At 38.4% G+C, this 20,130-nt stretch overlaps 2 protein-coding genes across 3 annotated transcripts in view; both read right to left on the bottom strand.

Annotated features, from left to right (window-relative positions):
- Positions 1–14,113, bottom strand: part of LOC124158742 (lysophospholipase D GDPD1-like) — a 35,135-nt gene extending 21,022 nt beyond the window's left edge. The window contains exons 1-4 of the mRNA XM_046534011.1: positions 13,153–14,113; positions 13,026–13,068; positions 12,771–12,952; positions 6,738–6,958 (exon numbers count right to left, since the gene is read on the bottom strand). Coding sequence (XP_046389967.1) covers positions 6,738–6,958; positions 12,771–12,952; positions 13,026–13,068; positions 13,153–13,297 — 591 coding nt within the window. The 5' untranslated portion in view covers positions 13,298–14,113. The remainder of the gene's footprint in view (positions 1–6,737; positions 6,959–12,770; positions 12,953–13,025; positions 13,069–13,152) is intronic.
- Positions 14,114–16,006: 1,893 nt separating this feature from the next.
- LOC124158739 (ubiquitin carboxyl-terminal hydrolase 35-like) overlaps positions 16,007–20,130 on the bottom strand; it is a 43,267-nt gene continuing 39,143 nt past the window's right edge. For both annotated transcript variants that reach the window (XM_046534008.1, XM_046534007.1), the window contains exon 10: positions 16,007–19,728. In XM_046534008.1, the coding sequence (XP_046389964.1) occupies positions 17,598–19,728 (2,131 nt within the window). In that variant the 3' untranslated portion in view covers positions 16,007–17,597. The remainder of the gene's footprint in view (positions 19,729–20,130) is intronic.

Genomic DNA, 20,130 nt, shown 5'->3' with positions numbered 1-20,130 from the left:
AGAAGAATACAAAACTGATAATATTAGGCCATTTTTCAATTTAAAACACAGGTATATTATTACAATGGACTCATAAATTTTGCATTAAATAATGTAATTATCAGAAAAACTTTTTGAAATCCACCATATTACCAAAAACTTTTAAATATATCCACATGGACAAGCAATGAAAATTTAAACTGCAAATGTCGAATTCCACCCATTCTTCCTAACATTTTGGTTTAAATGCATGATTGGGCAGTCATTCATGCTAGTCAAGTTAATAATAACGATGGGAAGTCTTGAAATAATAGTAGCTGGGTGATTGTAAGCAAACATATATTTATCTATACACATTAACATTTTTGACAAACAGGAAATTGATTTTTGGTCCTCATTGTTGAAGAATGAGATACACTAGACTTTTCACAATGCCAGATATTTGACTCGATCTCTTAGATTTACATAAGTTGGCTTTAATGATAATAGTTTCACCCCCTGCCCTAGAGCAGCATCAGGAAACAAAACAATCAGCAGTTTCAAAAAGTGAATGAAGCTGTAATTGTTCATTTCTGAGATCCCATAAAAAAATCACAGCTACGCAAAAATAATACAGTAAAACCTCCATGTAGTGAACCTCTTTACATCATAAACCTCCTTACTTCATACCACCTCTACGGTCCTGTCAGATTTACATGTAACGTTGATAATGGCTTCCGGGTGCAGCTGCGTGTTGCGCTTTGTCGTGCAAGCTTTCGCGACCGTTGCAGGATGCATCATCAGGCGATGAATGAAATTACGGAAATCGGTGGTCAATTAATATACTCGTCCACCTCCCCCATCCACCGGAGTAGTGGGGGAGGGGGGCGGAGTTGACGTCAGCAGAACTCTCACCCCTGTCCTTGAGCGACGAGCGGACTCTTCTTGTCTAGCGAATAACCTTGTTGGTAACATATTCGTCGTCTTCTCTTTCGGAAAATCGTTTTCCACGTCTGGCTGAGTTTAACGCCGTCCACTCTGTTGAAATTTTGGGGGCATTTTTCAATTTCAATAGCCTCCCGAATTAGTCGTCGATGATAAAATTTTTCTTGGGCTAACACCTGCGTCTCGTCGATTAAAATTCGATGTCCATCTTCTGAGTAGGCATGCTCCGCTATCGCCGATTTCTCCGTGTCACGATGTAATATCGCACGGCTGTGTTCTTTGAGACGAGAAGTCACGGAGCGCCCTGTCTGCCCGACGTAAGATTTCCCGCATGAGCATGGGATTCTATAACCGCCTTCCACGTTGAGGGGATGTAGTCGGTCCTTGGCAGATGGAAACAAGTCGCTCATCTTCTTTAATGCTCTGTGGCGCGTCACGATGCCTGCTTTTCTCAGCACACGCGAAATTCTCTCAGACGTTCCAGCGACGTATGGGATGGTGGCATAGGCCACTGGCTTGTTTTTCTCTCTTCTCTCCGCGCAATCTTCAGGTAGGCGTTTATTCGGAATTCTTGCCTGGCGATGGATGAAGGCTTCCGAATATCCATTCTGTCTGAAGGTTTCTTTCACGCGATCCTCTTCTTTCTTCAGAGCGCCATCGTCAGAAACCACTCTGGCCCTATGAAGGAGTGTTTTCATGACCGATGCTTTCTGTTGAGGATGATGGTGGGAGTGCGCGTGGAGGTAACGGTCCGTGTGTGTTGCTTTCCTGTAAAAAAATTGAAAAATGCCCCCAAAATTTCAACAGAGTGGACGGCGTTAAACTCAGCCAGACGTGGAAAACGATTTTCCGAAAGAGAAGACGACGAATATGTTACCAACAAGGTTATTCGCTAGACAAGAAGAGTCCGCTCGTCGCTCAAGGACAGGGGTGAGAGTTCTGCTGACGTCAACTCCGCCCCCCTCCCCCACTACTCCGGTGGATGGGGGAGGTGGACGAGTATATTAATTGACCACCGATTTCTGTAATTTCATTCATCACCTGATGATGCGTCCTGCAACGGTCGCGAAAGCTTGCACGACAAAGCGCAACACGCAGCTGCACCCGGAAGCCATTATCAACGATGCCCCTCGCTGCGAAAACCTACGTTCAAAGATTTACATGTAAATTTATAGGCAAACCTCTTTGTAGTGAACCTCTTTATATCATAAAACCTCCACTTAACATACCAAAGAGACACCCCCGTGACTGCCTAACGACCTCCGCAAATCGAACCGACACTACAAGAGACCATTAATGCAGCCGCGATTACGTACATGGAATGACATTTTCAGCAATAAATGTTTCACTTTTTTTTATATACCTTTAATATGCTTTAATTTTCACGTCAATAATTAGTTCACTACAACTTCAGGCTTTGATTTTTTTTTAATTGTGGAAGGCAACAAGTATAAATTATTCTATTTATTTATGCATTTAATTGGTTAACTTTGTAGATGATTCTAGGGAACCATTACAATGATATTTTACAAATACATATGCCTAACCTACCCAATAAGTAAGCTTGTTACTTAGAATATTTGTTTCTTTGAAAATGAATTTCATACTGATCAATATCATGCTACATAAGGCTAACAATTGAATTAGCATTTGAAAGTCTATAATATATATTAGGATATATCATTACCAGGCTATAAAATTTTATTCTAGGAGTTGACAGTTTTATCAAGAGAACAAACACCACTTATCCATGCTTATTATGGAAGCTATTGACTCGCAAAATGAATAAGTACAAGTCTATTAACACTGAGCAAAACTAAATAAACTCTGGCCTCAACATAAAATGGATCAATGAACCTTTCTACTGATACCATCCCTTGGATTGGGAAAAATATTGACATCAGGGCAAGCCCCACTCCATAGCCACTGCAACACCATACGTATGGCGATGTTGGTAAAAGTGAGCAGCAGGTAACACTTTTTTCCCTCCTGTTTTCCCTAATTTACAGTGACTTTTATGAGTCTTCAACAACTATTTTCCATGGTAATAATGTGAGAACAACCTTGTATATTCATAGTATAAGGTTTTTGAAATGGTCTACACTGATATGCAATCTCGCTGATGCTAATTTTTCAGGTTAGGGTATGAAACTGTAACCAGAAGATCAATCAGCCAAATGTGAGACCCCCAAGACCTCAACATCATTAATGTAAAAGCTGGTCACATTGAATTGAAGAACAATAATGACCACAAGCGAATTTACTTGCACTTGTAACACATTTACACTGAGATTCACCATTTGAGAAATGAAAATAAATAAATTGTAATTAATTGTCAAATTAATAAAATGGATAACTAATGCAGTAGATTCCAGTTGATGGGGCAGCCACTTAATTGGGGCAGATCTTGAAGAACAGAACCCAATAAAATAATATCCCAGAATTTTCTCCTCTTAACTGGGGTAGTAGACCACTTTATTGGGCCATGAGTCGGCAACACTGACCCCATACTCGCAATGAAATTAATTTTTTTTGCATCAGAATAGGTTTTTTTTATAATTTCCTCCTTTAATTTAATCTTATTTACATAAGAGTGGCTATTCTTGCCTTATTATTACAGTAGGCTCTTTATTATGAAGTTCACGGGACCAAAAAACCGGAGGTTCGTAATAACGAAGTTTGTATGAACATTTCTTTTACGAATCGTCGAAAAAAAACAGCATATATTACACGCAATTAAATTACGTGCAAATATTTAAAAATAAGAAAATTCGTCTGTTTCTCAACAGAAGAATGCACATTGTCTTTTTTATTGAGGTTTCAAACAATCTAATGCAGATTTCAACATTCCAGACGAATTAGAAGGTGAATACAATTAGAAACTGCACTAAATAAAAAGAAAGGAAGAGTTCGATATTATCAAATGCAATTTGGACTGCTGTGACACCATTGAAAACTGTGACAGTGATATTATTGAAACCATATTTTACAGGCAACAAGGTGAAGCTAAAGATGAGGATAGTTATGGAGATAAAGTCGTATCTCAGTGTAGCCGAGTGACATCTCAGGAAGCAAGAAGGTTCATTGTGGGGTTATGACTCTTCTTCATGCAAGAGGACAATGAGGGTAGCTCAATGTCGTAATTGGAAGTCTGTGCCGACTTGTTTGTGCGACAAGGATGACGAGAATGCAGCAGAATACATTAGACTAGAGGATGCGATTTGAAAAGTATTTGCATTTTTAAAAGTAAATGAAATATTTAGGATTCACATTTTCTTCACTAATTAACCGTGAATTTTTCTTTATTTGGACAGTAAAAGACATTCATACAGCATTGCCGGAGAGTATTCATACAGCATTGCCAGAGAGTTAAACTACATATATACAGCATTTCCAGAGAGTTAAACTATTCTCAAACTATTCTCACTGATTTATTAAGCAAATTAACAGTTTATAGTTTGCATTATCAGCATACTTTAGTCTCCTTTTTATCATTTCAATGTTTGTTTATGCCCATAATTGGGATAGCTCGCCTAATTGGGGCAAAGTGCACCTGCCGCAATGTGTCCCAATTAACCGGAATCTACTGCACAAGTATTTTTCTGGCAACTTGAGTATATTCAATAGATAAGTCAAATAATTCCTCATAATTAAGTAAATACTGGCAGTCAAATTAAACTTCTAATACAGCCAATGGGGAACTTGCATGAATTTTTTTTATTTCACAGGCGGATAGAAAATTATTTTCTGAATACAACAAAGAAAACCGCATGTATATCTGAGTTTTCCTTCGCGAGATATTTAATGATAAATATTACGAATTTTAAAGCGCGGGAAAAACTACCTCACCCCCCAAGCCACTGCCGACGAAGCCTCGATGACGTCAAAGGTGCCTAAACATCACGCGAAGCTATTGTTGTGATTGTTTATTATAGTTGCCAGCAGTTGTGAGAGCTTCGTTTGTTATACGTGTTGATTATTTTATATTTAGAGATAAATATCCGACGATAGAGGCTTGGAAGCCCTCATATTTTGCATTATTTATAATATTAATATCTGAGTACGGGCATAAAATATAAAACTGGAGCAGTTAAACCAAAAATTATATAATACCTAAATAACATCGTGGTAGGAGTCTGAGCCACGGCCATTGGAAGGGGGATACGTTAATTGTAAGTTGATGTTATCGACGGCATATCATTCATTTAAGTATGCAATTAGAAGGATTTTGATGTTTACTGATGTCCGCTTAGCTTTTATATACAATAACTTCATCCGTTTATTCGTAGGTACCGGAGAATTCGTCGTTTAGGACTATCTGTGCTTGTATTATGGGATGAATTCCAGTCAATGCAACTTTTGCTCGCTGATTGGAGACATCTAGGAACATTTTTGTGCCAAAATAGTGTTATTTTCAACGTGACGTCTCCGGTTAAGCTACTGATAATAATCACAGTGCCAGTGGTTGTAATGCACAAAGTTTGACAAGGTTGAAAAATATCGGCCAAGAGTTATCAGTGTTCCATCGTGAATGAATTGTAAAAAGTGCTATTACGCTATCGATAAATATCTAACAGTAGTGTAAAAATTGTCAGTGGCGTGCTAATCTCCGTTGTTCACCGTAGATATGACATTTCACGATCACGCTATTGAAATAAAAACTGTGTGTAAAGTTTGTTATTCCATTATTTCAACGAATAGTAGTGAGAAATGTCACCTGTGTCACTTGTGTGGGCTAATTTAAGGGTTTAAATCAGTAAATAAATAGTTGTATTCATCATAACGAGTTCTGTTATTGTAAGTTGTACGTGATGAATATAAGAATGTGACAGTGACATCCAGTTTTTGATAAGAGTATTTGCCTATTTCCCGCTATATTTTTATGGTATATGCTAGTATTTTGTTTATGGATTTACCTATATTATTGAAATAGGTTGTAGCTTGTGTGTGTGTTGGCAGCGGAACCGATCGCGATCTCACATGTGGATTGTGTGCAGACTGTTTTGCTGTGCATTCGTACCGTAGGACGGATAGGACTACCTTCTCCGCTAATCCGGCGTTGCCAAATTCAACAGCACAGCTTACTCTAATGTCAACAGCACAGCTTACGATCGTTATCCTCCAGTATTACAAGTTTCTTTTACAACTCGATTTGCCGCCAACATATAGCAATAATTTGTCTTAACAAATTCCATGAGGGTCATGGCATCAATTTTTGGTGTCCTAACATCCTATGCCACACGCCTTATAGGCGGCTTGCGGGATATTATGTAGACGTAGATGAATTTCAGGTGTACTATTCGAACGAGTGGCAACGTTATCATCCATTTTTCTGATAACTAAAACACGAAGTGAAACGCTTGTACTTCATCATCCCGATGCCGCATTATTAATATCCCAAGTAATAATCTAGGCACAATAGCAATAGGAAAACTTGCCCAAGAATAACAGAACAAAATTAAGTGGCGATTAGCGGCTAAATACTCCCTCAAAACAAATTTTACTCCAAGCGCTCAGCGTATTTCCCTACTCCCCACGGTTGTTTAGGCACCTATGACGTCACGCCTGGCCTCGGCAACGCTCGGGTGTCTTCGCGCAGTGGTCGGCTCAGAGAAATTTTTCTCGATTTTAAATGCAATTTTTTTATTTCTTTTGATATTGAATGGAGAAACTGAAGGTATTTTTGCGAGCTAATGCATCCATTTAACTTATTCAAAATAGTTTTTAGAGCAATCTACGACCCATGCAAGTTCCTCATTGGTCACAGCTACTTTATTAGTAGCCTTCCCATCAATGTTAATTGAAAAAATACATCAAAATGCAAAAAGACTCACTTTTTGGTAACATTTTAAGGTAACTGCTTCATTGAAGTTACCCCACACAGTCAGTTCCTCTCGTTTGTACTTAGTTATCAAACTAGAAACTTCATCAATCAATTTATCATCATCTTTTTTAACATCTATGTTAATAGGAACATTTGGAAATGACTTAAAAACATCTTCCAGCAGAGATATCTTACGTTCCTCTGGACGTCCAGAGCCTTGATAAGTATTATCTGCAATAAATGTTCCAATTTCAGACACAAAACAGCAAAAACCATGTCCACGATAAGAAGTAAATACTCAGGTATCATGCAATGCAATTAGTTTTGAACTACTCCCTTCAAATAGTAGGTCATGCACCAGGTAATTAGCCCACAGCCCATATTACTACATGAAATACACTTCCTACTTTAGTAGACCATTTGGTAATCAAAAGCTGACCACCACTTTATGACAGGATCTATTATATAACTACATATTCCCACAGAGATGCTTAAGGGTACGAAAATTTATATAGAAAATTGTAACCAGTCTTGCTTGCACATTACTTAGTCATCACATTGAAAAATTGATTGAACCTGTCACAGGTCTTCTGATTTTTAATAAATGATAGGTACTATTTTTATGCCATATAATTCTCCCTCACTAGTGGCGGATTGGGGGGGGGGGGGTCCACAGGGGTCATGACCCCTCAGCAAAATTTATCAAAAAGTGGGGAACCATTCTCCCCAGACCCAGGTCATGAAACCCCTCCCCAATTTGATGCTGAATCCGCCCCTGCCCGACACTGTGAAGATGTGTCATTCACGTGACATGTCTAGCCACAAACCCCTCCTACATTCAATATGAACCAGGTAAGCGCAGTTCCCTTCTAAAAACTCCCCTCCCTCCCATAGAAGAAGAAGAAACCATAAAAAAAATAGAGATTTTCATACCATTTTATTCCTTTTTTCATCTCTGAAATTTATGTTGCTCATCCAGGTGAGAAGGGCTCATAACAACTTTCCATTTTTGATTTCCCTGACTCCCAGTCCAATCTTTATTTCCCTGACATTATACCAATAGCAAAGCACTCTTAAGTATATAGGAACTTAAGAATATAGGCCTATTAATTACGTGAGGTAATTTTGGCAATGTTAGAACCCCCTCTCCCTCATAGTGAGGTATGGTGAGATTTGGCTCGCTCAACCCTCTCCTCCTTTTAATCTCACATAATATTATTGAAAACGCATATTTTTAAGGTAAATACTAGAGATGTGCAAATAGTATCTGCGAATACTCGAAAACCTCGAATACTAGAAATTATTCGAGATCTCGAATAGTTATGCTAAAGGTACAGTCTCGAGAACCTCGAATACTTTGAATTTTGCGTCATACACTGTCACATGCACGTTGTTGGTAGTTGACTCGGAAAAATGTAGAGAACTGTAGTGGTTTAGTGCATGCAGCGCCGTTTTAGGCAAGTTGACAAATTACATAAAATTCGTGGATTAGAGCGGTGAAAAGAGTTAAACGTGGGGAACTGAATATGATCGGGTGAAAAAATCTGAAAATCCCTGATTCCCACCTCCAGGATAACCTCAGTACATACCTTGGGATAGTAACTACGTAGCTCAATTCCCAAAATCCACTACCCCCTCCATCCATCAGCCCTCGGCCCCTCCTCCGACGCTTTCCTCCTCTCCGAAATCTAACAAAAGGCCCCAGCGTGCCCAGGGTTCGTATTACGAAGACCATAAATCAAAAGCTTCAATAGAAAATATCAATTTACAGGAGAATAATAGAATCGTGTTTCACCCTTCCTTCTTTCTCCCCCACTGAACTTTTTCTGCCTACCTGCTTCAAAGTTCCCCATTTCTGGAGGTCAACCGCTGCATGAGTTATCTATTAGCACAAAAGGTGTCTAACAACGACTTTCGGCAATTGATATAACACCTTTATTGAATTGAAATAATAGTAATGTGCGCATAATTTCAAAAAGAATAAGACCAAACACGATGTAGTTCTGACTAAATTTAAGCATTTTACGCGAGGAAATAAATGTCAAATACGATGGAGACTTAGCATTCTGGCAAAACTCGTTATCCTCGCAGCTGAGCTTCTCGGAAGTTGATGCAGTATTTTTTTTCAAAAACATATATCAAGTTACAATTTATGAGTTATGCTATAAATCTCTATTGTCACAGTCACAGACGAAGGGATATTTTCTCAAGATATTTGGTTTCTCCCTGCTAGCAATTTGAATTCATCTGCTAATCTCGTGAGAACTTCCAAAGATGGACAGAAAATAATTGGAGAAAATCCGGTGGAGAAGCACGTGTATTTTGAAAAATGCCTCGGATTGTCCGCTAGCACTTGACAGTAGGAGTGAGGGTAAAGCGAGCTACCTGTTGAAAATAAGAAGTTGGATGAAGCTGAGTATCAGATCGGTGTGCCGCTGAAATGGCGTTTCGTTGATAGGAGTATATACATCAGACAAAAATCCATCGTAGCGGTGTAAAAGCCGAGACGGTATGCAATCATTTTTTCGTGAAGTGGTGTGTCTCCTTAGGATATTTGAAAGAGATGTTAGTTGAATAAACTATATGCCCAAATTGTTTCCATAAAATTAAAATATTCCATTGATCAGCCAAATTCCTGTTTGAATCCTTTAAAGGAAATCTCAATTAATCGCCAAAATCCTGAGTTTCCTGATGCATAGGCAACCTAGTCAAACATTTCCGCATTCATCATTATTTTCGTTCCCCCTGAAAAACGATAGATAGAGGTTCCACTATTTACCTTTTTATCTATACATTCATCAAGGGAAATAGAAGAAAAATCGTACGATTAATATGCTTTGCACAATTCTAGTATTCGAAATTCCTGGTATTTGAATATTCGGGCAATGATATAATATTCCAATTCGATATTCGAGTTTGAGAAATCTGCTATTCGACCCATCTCTAGTAAATACTAATCTATGCTTCATTGGGTTGGATTTATTAAAAAACATTATTTTTATTTACAGTTAAGTTAAATTTAGAATCTAGTAAGTTAAAGTCTAGTATTTAAGAATACTTAGGCCGCAATTGACACTGAATCTTGTGGAAAACAATTATGAGGTACTTGCCAGGACCCCCCCCCCCCCCCAAGTCCCCCAGTTGATATGGATGACAATCGGCTTGATCCCCCCCTAAATGCTGCACGTAATTAATAGATGCCCCTTTAGTAGAAAAATGCTACAGTTAGAAAAATGCTAGGTCAAAAAATGCAGCTACGATATGCCAATCAATTCTCCACGTCAAGGCCAGGGATGGATTTAGGGGGGAATTACAGGGGTCATGACCCCTCACCCCAAATTTAAGTCACATTTATTAAATTTTAGTAATTTAATAGTTTTTGTATCCCCGTAAAAGAGTAAAGGAAGTGTACATATATTTAAGTGCATGGCCACAAGTCCCAAATATGAGAGAAGTTTATTTTTTATTTAGAAGTTTCTTATTCCCGACTGTAAAAACACCCCTCCCCCGAGAAGTATTCCATACTCCTTGGACTCAGGTCATGACCCCCTCCCCCAAATTTGATGCTGAATCCACCCAAAGGCTCAATTATTCCTCACCTCAATTTGACATAGAGCTCCCCTGTTTCCCCATTTTTCTCTCCTTTCTCAGGAGTATCAATCCCTCTCCCTTGCTTGGCTCCTGTGCCTCCTACACTCTCACTTCAAGTTACTCCCTTCAGTTTTAACCTCCTTCATCCGCCTTTCCCTCCTTGTCAAGGAACAGAGGGCAGTCACAGTATCCACACTGCAAACTTTTATAGCTTTTAAACTGACATATCACATCATCTAATAGTGCACTATTCTATTTAATCAATTGTGTGACAATTAATGCAACGGTATTGATAAAATATTCCCAGGTCCATAATGCTTTACAATAGAATTCACAAATGCAAAAGAATTTCAGAGTGGAATAAGCATGTGATCTTCTGTAATTTAAATACTACCATACATCTATGCGATTGTGGGCACATTAAGGATTATACAACACAGGGGGAAAAACATAGTTAGTTTTGTTACTTAACATTTTGGTGTTTTATAGTACCAATAACAAAGAGTACATCCGGCCCACATTTTGATGTTTTATAGCACCAATAACAGAGAGTACCTCCAGCCCAATAAGCACCCATGGTAAAGGTAGAAAGCAGGATAAACACATTGAACCTGGCCCTGAGAGGAATTTCAATGATTCCTGCCAGTAAAGGGAGTCTCGGAGAGCTATTGAGCCATGCAAAATTTGGAGCCCACATTCACAATAACTTTGATGTTAAGCATGAAAATGTGATTTTTAAACTTTTCAAATATCCATCTTATTTAAGAAAAACTTAGGAAAAACACATGGTAGGACATAACCTCCGCAGTATAAAATGGGATATTTTCTTGAACTCTTTTCCGTTTTACTTCGAATACTAAAAAAAGGAAATTTTCAAAAAAATATTTCACTAGTGAGGTACATCACCAAAAATATGCTCAGGTTGAGCACTTAACAGCCTGATAATATGAAAAATAATCAAATAAATTAAATTTGTAGATCTTTGTCAAAAAAATCAGGAGGAGTCAGCAATTCAAAGATGAGTTTGATGCAGCTCTTCACTCAGTTCTCCGATCGGCTAATCTTTTCACACTAACGTAATTCTTCCGTTTTACACCATTCATCACCAGCAACATACACCTCCTCCAAGGCCTCCCACCGCAATTCTTCCCTTCCCCTTGTTCTTTAAAGATTATTTCATCAGGTCATCGTGTCTACTGATGTGACAGATTAAGTTGTTCCGCCTTCTTACTTAGGTTTACTAGAGTCATTGCTTCCCTCCAATAACTTCTGCATTACTCACATGATCTATCCATTTGATCTTCAATGTTCGTCGATAACACCACATTTTGAATACTGCAAATATCAACTTCTATACTGCTATTGTTGCCCATGCTTAACTACCACAAAAAATCACACTCCAAATACAGGTCCCGATGCATTGCTTCCTCACCTCAATGCTTATACAATTTCCAGCAGCGAGGAGACTGAAAATGACTCATCTTTTTTAAAAATGCTTTAACCCTTCTACTGCCACTGGACCGATATATCGGCCCTCGCTGGTTGAGGGAAAACTGCCGCGGGTCGATTTATCGGCCCGACTGAATTCACTTTTTTCATGATTGTGGCCTTTTCAACGGCTGTAATTTAAGTAAACCCCCATAATCTATCTATGGTTATAGGATATAAATATATCTTAAAAATTGGGAAAAATTTAGACGTATTAAATAAAATTAAGTACCTGAAAAATTTTTAAAATCTGAAATATTGCAAATTCCGGAAAAAAGCCTTGGCAGTCTTCGTACATACAACCTGAAATGGGCTGGCAGTAAAAGGGTTAATGATTTGTTTCTTAGCTACCAACATTGTTTCAACCTAATTTTGTAGCTATATGGGATAGAGTTTATTGGGAATTAATTGGTATTGTGGAGCATTAAGACACATAGGAGAGAACCTGATTAAACAAGTTTTTCGTTAATTTTTAAACTCTTTAACATTTAGTTTTACTTCCACTAGGAATATTTGACCAAGGCAAAGATATTTCTTCTAATTATTACACTATTTTAACTAAAAAAAGTCGGATGCCTGCCTAATCACATTAGTGCAATGGTAAGAAGAACAAAAAATTTTTGGTCCTACAGTAGATACATAAGGTAATTGGAAGAGGAGAGGATTCAATAACAGTGAAAGTGGTTAACTAAGTCAACATAGTCTTATATATAATATCGTAAATAAAAATACACTGATACCAGCAAAACAACTGGTTCTGAAGAAGATAAGTCATTTAAAGGGATATCCACTGAATAAGAAAGATCATTAAGTTTTCACAGTATATGTGTTCATTGCAAGCCAAACATTTTTAGTGCATACGTGTCATGGCGTGTGAAAGTCATTGGTCACAGTGTCATAAAAATATGAGTTTCAAATTTTTTCTAGATATTTTCATAAGTCCCATTTACAACACGGCCATTACCTGGATCAAAGTCAAGCGGTAGCTCAGTCCGAAGGAGAGGCAACTCAGCATAATCAAGCTCTGAAATGTCCACATTTACACCAGTTGAGCGAAGGAGATTAGAATCATGAGAGACGACCACTTTTCCATCCTTGGTCAAATGGCAATCTAACTCCAACATGTCAGTTCCCAGATCTACAGCCCTGAAGAACCACAACAAAAGATAATAGAAATATAGCACACCCACAGATAAAGACAAAAAAATACTTGGCTCACCGCTGAAAAGCCTGCATGGTGTTCTCATAGTTCTCTCCCGCGCCTGAGAATAAAAGGTTCATCAATTTGGAGATACCACAAAGGCCACTTTAGATGAATCACTACAATTAACAGGATAAAAAATTACCTCCACGGTGGCTGATATGCCTGCACTTAAATTTAGGTTTCCTCACTTTGTGAATAAGATTTGGATTCTTAAAGAGCATGAGTGAGGTGAAGATGTAAACGCCAACGACACCCATAGCAATATTCATTCCCGACACTTCTGACATTTCTCTTGGAGTTTCTTGAAATATGTTTGCCGTACAAAAACACAATACGCATTTATGACTCCGACTTGTAATTTCATAAGCGAGTTCCACTGTTTGTTATCAAGTCCAAAAGCCTAATCTCAGCGTTACCAAAATACTTTCGTTAAAATATTAATTTCAATTAAGGGAATTGTACGCTTCCCAAAAAATCTTTGATCTATCACAGATATTTCTTCCCGAAAAAATCAAGGTCTTTAGAGTTTATGAGCCAAAAGTCAACGGAAATGAATACTTGAATACACCTTAACTGTTACCTCCGGGTAGTCTACGGATTAATCCATCTATCCCGCGATGGCTGATATTCATTAGCAGAAATTATAATCACAGCCTCCATAACTTACAGCAAAAAAATACACGAGCCCTAAAAAATACCTGAAATGTTGACCACAACAACCAAAATTCTCCAAAACGATACTATCGAAAGTTCATACAATTTGGGTTACCATCCGAGGATTTACGTCTTTCCAACGACCTTGACTCTCGAACACACCTCATTAATGTTTGAAAGCAACAAATCATCCAATAATAATCCAATATGACACCATGAAAAATTAATGAATAGGGATCATCTAACAATGGACCAGGCGATAATTTAAAATATAAATATGAAAATATTGCCGGCGTTTAAAGATGTGATATGCATTTTAGATTAAAATTGCGACAAATTATTCGATCCATGTTAATGCACAGATAGCGGGACAAAATGTTAATACAAATATTGTGAATGCACAAGAAAATGATAGACAACCGTCAATTTCAGCTGATTTCCCCTTCCCCTTTATCTTATCCGACCCACTCGACGACGGCACTGCGCAAGCTAATAATGGCGCGAAATACGATATTTTTCCGCAAGAGAATTGAATATTATATTGGCTTTCTCCCCAATTCTTGCGAAAATTTTGCTCATTTACTTTGTAATATTGCATTTATGGAGATTATTTTCACATTATATATGCGAAACTCCAATTATTTGCGCAAATTATACCTACTGTGTAGGCCATTTATATTCTATTCAAATCACTAGGCACAGCATTATTCATGCAGATGGGCATTGCAAGTATGGAAATCAATTATTGCCAAATGAGGCTCCTAAAAGCCGTCCGAGGAAATACGCTGGCATTAGAATAGAAGAAGGGGGAGGCGGCCGCTACCCCCACGATGCAGGCAAAATAGAAAAGATGGTAATCATTGTGAAGTGGACCTCCATCGCAAGTTTTCTTTTCAGCTCATCATTTACACTATGTTAACATCCAGATTATTGGAGAATGCCTAATAGCCACTTAACAAAGTAAACAAATTGTTTTTGAGGTATTGTGTATTACTAAGGCGCCAGGGAAAAGAAATTAAGTCATCCCCACACCTGCTTTGGTTCAGGTCACACTTTTAAGATGGCTGCACCATGGGGCCTGGGTTGCATAACTCAAACTCAGTGCTTACCACGGCCACCTTTCATGTGTATTAGAGGAGGCCATGTCGTGCCACATACAGAACTAGCAGAACAACTGATTGGTCATTGTACTCCACACTGGGACTACAGCGCTGACATCCACAACCATCTTGTGTTATCCCAATTAGTCCTCTTTTCACACAAGAACATTGAATGTGAGACAGAGGAGTTAGATACCAATAAATAAGAAATGAAATGAGTAATTAAAAATTTGTAGATTTTCAGAACGCTTCAATTTGCTTGTTCAGGAGTGAAGAAGTTCAACATCCCAAAGTCTAGCAGAGTAACTTAAAATAACAAAAAAGAATTTTTTAAAAAGATATTAATGTTCCTTCCTTAGGGCTAATTCAAATGAACTACCAACAATAACCGAGGGGCAACAATGGGGGATGGGATGAATGGAAATTTTACGAGAGAATTTTTTAATAGGAAAATTATGATTAAATATAATTGCATGTCACAAGTGCTAAAGCCCATATGACAAGCAATTATAGGAGCACTTTTCCCAGCCTTATAAAATACAGTGATGCAGTTGTATGCGACTGTATCCTACAGTTGTAGTCTACCGAGGCATAGTTATTAAAAACAAGTTGCTGGCAAGTTTCCACAGATACTTAAACAGCAAAACTGATTTCAAAAAACATCGTCAGCTGAAATGACCTGAATTGCTGGTATTTCTAGTGTACAAAAATGCCAGGGACAGTACATAGCTTAAACTGAAAATAGTAGAGAACGAATTGAAACTAGTTGCGCAATAAAAGCATCTGAGGAAATTGCCAGTAACTTTTAATTCATCCCCATGATTGTATAAATGTAATGCTATACACCCCCACGTACATTTTGCAGGCAGTACACGAGTAAAAATTGTTTAGAACAGCTCCGCTTCTACAGCAAAGTTTTTATCTATAATTAACTGTAAAAAGTAAGGATTCTTAGAAATTTAAAAAATATTTTTCACTGGCAGGCACACCATTCATCACCTGATACATTAATCCATTTCTAGGCCTCCTTTCATAATCCTTCCCTTCCCATTGTCCTCCCAATATTGTTTCAAGTAATTGTGTTCTGCCAGCACTTAACTAGTAATTTACCTTTAAGATTGGATCAATATTGAGCTTTTAACCTCCACACACATACATTTTGCAGGTAGTACAAGAGTAGTTGTCAGTTACCACTATAAAGTGTGTATTTATAATTGACTGTAAAAAATAAGGATTCTTGAGGTACTTGAAATGTTGATTTTAATTTTTTTGCAAAATTTGCAATTTGAAATACATAACAAATAATACAATTTTAAAAATCTTTCATGAAGTTTTCCTCTAAGTACATAACACACAAAATAACACCACAGGAATTACAGAAAAAAAAAATTCTGATTTTTTTTCCAGTGAACAGAAATAAATAATTTAAACTGTCAAAATGGAAGCATTCAACTCAACTGTTTCATTAATTTTTTTTCAAATTACTGAGCATCACGTATAAATGGTTGAACTGACCTTGTAAAACTTCATTACCTAGTCTTAAAAATAGTCCCGAAGGATCTCATACAAAGCTTTTATGAGTTTCCACATGAAAATTTCTTCAACACATACCAGCTCCAGAGAAAAAATATATCCTACATACTCATCTATGGAAGATTTATACATTTGTCATAGCCTTAAAATAAATTACTACCACTAAATGACCTCAACGTAAATTTGGAACATATTTCAGGGAACTTAATACATGCACTTATCACAACGTGATGTTACACTTAGCAAATTTAATATTATGAACGACATCTTTCGAGTATTTAATACAACTATAGCTGATCTAGAAGCAAAATGAAAATTCATGAAACTATCCCATGAACAATATGAAATGAACCTCTTTCATTACTTCATACCCAAAATTTACTTTTGGCTACAGCAGTGGTGACACACAAACAATGAATTTTACATAAGAAAACATCCTGGTATTTATGACTACTTAATGAAGTGGTTTCTTCAATGACCCAAAGATGAGTAGGTCCTCGGAGAAAAAATTTTCAAATACAGCAGAACACTTAAGCCACATTAACATATTCATACTGGTTAAAAACAATGAACAAATACATTGACATATTGAATAATAAATATTTGTAGTAGTAATGTCATGTCAGTACTTCACATACTTTCACTGATAATGATTTTTCAAATCTGAAATACTCTGCAGAAAATCAAGCTTATTGAAATGAAAATCATTTCATCTTCATTACTAATAATGCCTTAGCTGTTTCCTTTGGTCTCCACAAATGTATAATTTAAACCAAATATCATAGGAGGTTACTGGGAAAGTATAACATTAATTCTAAAACAACAATGTTTGTGAAATTAATACAAATCCATAAGATTTTTTATTATTGTAATAAATACTTCAGGATAACTTGAAAGACTTACCACAGAGGATTCACGAAGAAAATTATAATCACTTCAGAGGAAAAACTTTTTAAAGAAGATATCTTGAAAAATTAATTATTTACAAATGATGAATCATAAACTGATAAATATTTAACAACTTCAACAAAAGATTGACATTAAAAATAAGCTGTACACATTATCTTATCATCAAATAAATACACATCCCAATGCTATCCATACCTTTTCATACATAGTGAGTGGATCAACAACTTTTACAATTTAAAATCACATGACAACCACCCTTATAAAGGGCAGACAAAAAGGGTCCCAACCAATGCGTGGAACTGTCTCACGAGCCACACTAGACTCAAAAAAACCTCACACATCAATATGTCACGTTTGGAATATTAACAGATTTCTAACAGCCTTTCTTCTGTCAAAAAACAAAGTGGCCTCCCATTGAACCAAAGCCACTTCCCATTCCTCCACCACAACTACTTGGGGGTGGATCATCGCCATCTCTCCTATTGAATCCTCCACCACCACCAGGACGACCTTTGCTTGAGTGCTTCCACCTCCAGTCCTCTTCTTCTCGTATATATTTGGTACCATCAGCCTCAACAGCATCTCTCAATTCAACTGGCAAGGACCACCAGTCGGGAGAACCTGGGCTGTTCATTCCTTCAAGCATGTAGAATAAGACATAAGGAGTATCTTGTGGACGGTGGCCACTTGGCTCCGAGAAGCTTTCAGGGCCGGACTGGGCAGACACCTGACTGTCATTGAGCATACACCACTCCTCTCCATCCGCACCCTCGTTAACAAGGGGCCTGCGAGCATACGTATAATAGTGACCACCATCAAGACTGAAGCCTGAATGCACAATCACAGCATAGAGACGATATGTGACCTTCCTCTCCTCCACATACGCCCTCTCACCTCTTCCCACCGATGCTCCCTCTTCCTCTCTCCCTGTCCTCCGACGTCTTCGACTGAAACTTCCTCCTCCCCCTTCGATTGAGTCTTGGTTAATTCCAGATGCTTCTCCATCATCCACTACAGAATACGGTTTGGCTTTGTCACAGTCTGAGTTTGGACTCAATGATTCCCTTCCGTTTTCCGTCACAGACATTTCATTGACAGCACTTGAACAGGATGGGACACAGCCCTCCTTATCACCGCAATCCTTCACTTCATCATCAACCTTGTTCTTTTCCTCTCCACTTTCCATTTCCTTCTGTTCACCTTCTTCACTTGTTTGGGTGCTTCTTGTTTTTCTCCTCTTAGCTGCATTTGATCGATGACTCCTCGAGAGGGCAACAGGAACCTCAAGGCTGAGCTCAACCCTCAAGGGACGCAGAGCCTTGGAACGCCGGGCAGTGTTCCGATCAAATCGGAAATGTTTCAATGTAAGTAGGAGGTGCCGTGGCGGAGGCCAGGCCAAACTTACAGAGCGCCTGGCATCCTGTAAACCTTTGCACTTGGTGCAGCGGTAACGGTTCTCACCTCGAAGTGTTTCAGTGGAGAGGTAATGACCCAAGAGATCACTTACACCCCAAGGACCACTGTGTTGCTTTTTCTTGATAGCAGTGACTTTGTCTTCCACCTCCATTTTCTCCTTATTTTTTTCCATTCCTTCCTTGTCATCATCCTCTTCTTCAGTCTTAATCTCACCAAGTGGAAGCATATGCTGTGGGAGCTGTGGCCCAATAAAACCCCGACTCTCTTGAGCAATCTCGCCAACTGCCTCATCTGAATCTTCTGGAAAAGCTAGCTGGAGATCCCGGAATGGATCAGCTCGAACTGACACTGAGCCACAGCTGAGACACTGGTGCATAGTATGTGCCACTCCACCAAACTCCTGTTGGACAATGCTACAGAATTCTTTCTTGAGTTTCACTGCATCACCATTATCACCCCACAAGGCAGCCTTCTTGGCATTCTTCCCCAAATCAGCCACCTGTGGTTTTCCAGTCTTATTCTCTGAATCTGGGTTACTCCCTTGAGTGCTTGCTGAACTGCTAACCACCCCATTCACACCATCCTCTTCACCTACAGACTGAATTCCACTATCAGTGGAATCAGAGTGTGAGTCACTAAGTGCCTGTGCACCAGATTGGACCATGCGATCATTTTCAGCAGCCTCCGAGCTTTTCTCATCAACTTCTTGACCAGAATCAGCTTCTGCTGCAGTGACACACGAAAACTCGGCAAGTGAGAGAGCTTTCTTTTTAGCCTGTAGTTGACGACCTTCGGAAGAAGATAAGTCCTCTTCTGTGGTCCACCTCTTCATCCCCACCTGACCTTCCTGCATTCCTTCCTCCCCCTTCTCTTCTCCCTCCTCTTCCCCTTCATCTTCATCCATTTCCTCTTCCTCCTCTTCTTCCTCCTCCTCCTCCTCTGGAGTGCTGTTTCCCCTCTCCTCGCTATCCCCACCATCTTCTACACCATCTCCCTCTGGTCCAAGTCTCAGCATGCCCATCTCTTCTTCAAGATCCTCCTCAACCTCCTTCCCGACATGCTGAGCATAAGCTTTACCTTGCTCATGGAGTGCATCCAGGAAAAAGCTGAAGTGACAGAAAAGAATAGGACAAATAATCACACAGTCTCATATGCATTAATAAACAAGACATTAAAAAAACCCTTTGCACAACTATAACAATCCCGGAATAAAAAACGGATACAGATAGAAGAGATACAAAAATCTACGACCATTTGATGACCAAAATGCCGAAAACACAGTACTTCCACAAATCTAGGATGAGGTTTTTTCCCCTAGCGAATGCTGCATAATTTATACCTTGACAGTGATGTTTGGGTTGCCTAATGAGTCACTCAAGTACACACTAGAATTTAGGCATTGCCTCCTTTAAAACAAGATTATTAAAGGAGCCCATGATATAGGCCAACCTATAACTTATCTTCTGGAAATTTAGGATAAAACAGAGGACACTATTTTTGGAGATACA

This window comes from Ischnura elegans, chromosome 5 (genome assembly GCF_921293095.1).
Source record: "Ischnura elegans chromosome 5, ioIscEleg1.1, whole genome shotgun sequence".
Taxonomy (NCBI): Eukaryota; Metazoa; Arthropoda; class Insecta; order Odonata; family Coenagrionidae; genus Ischnura; species Ischnura elegans.
The sequence above is the reverse complement of the archived record's forward strand: the minus strand, read 5'-3'. Positions and strand labels throughout refer to the sequence as shown.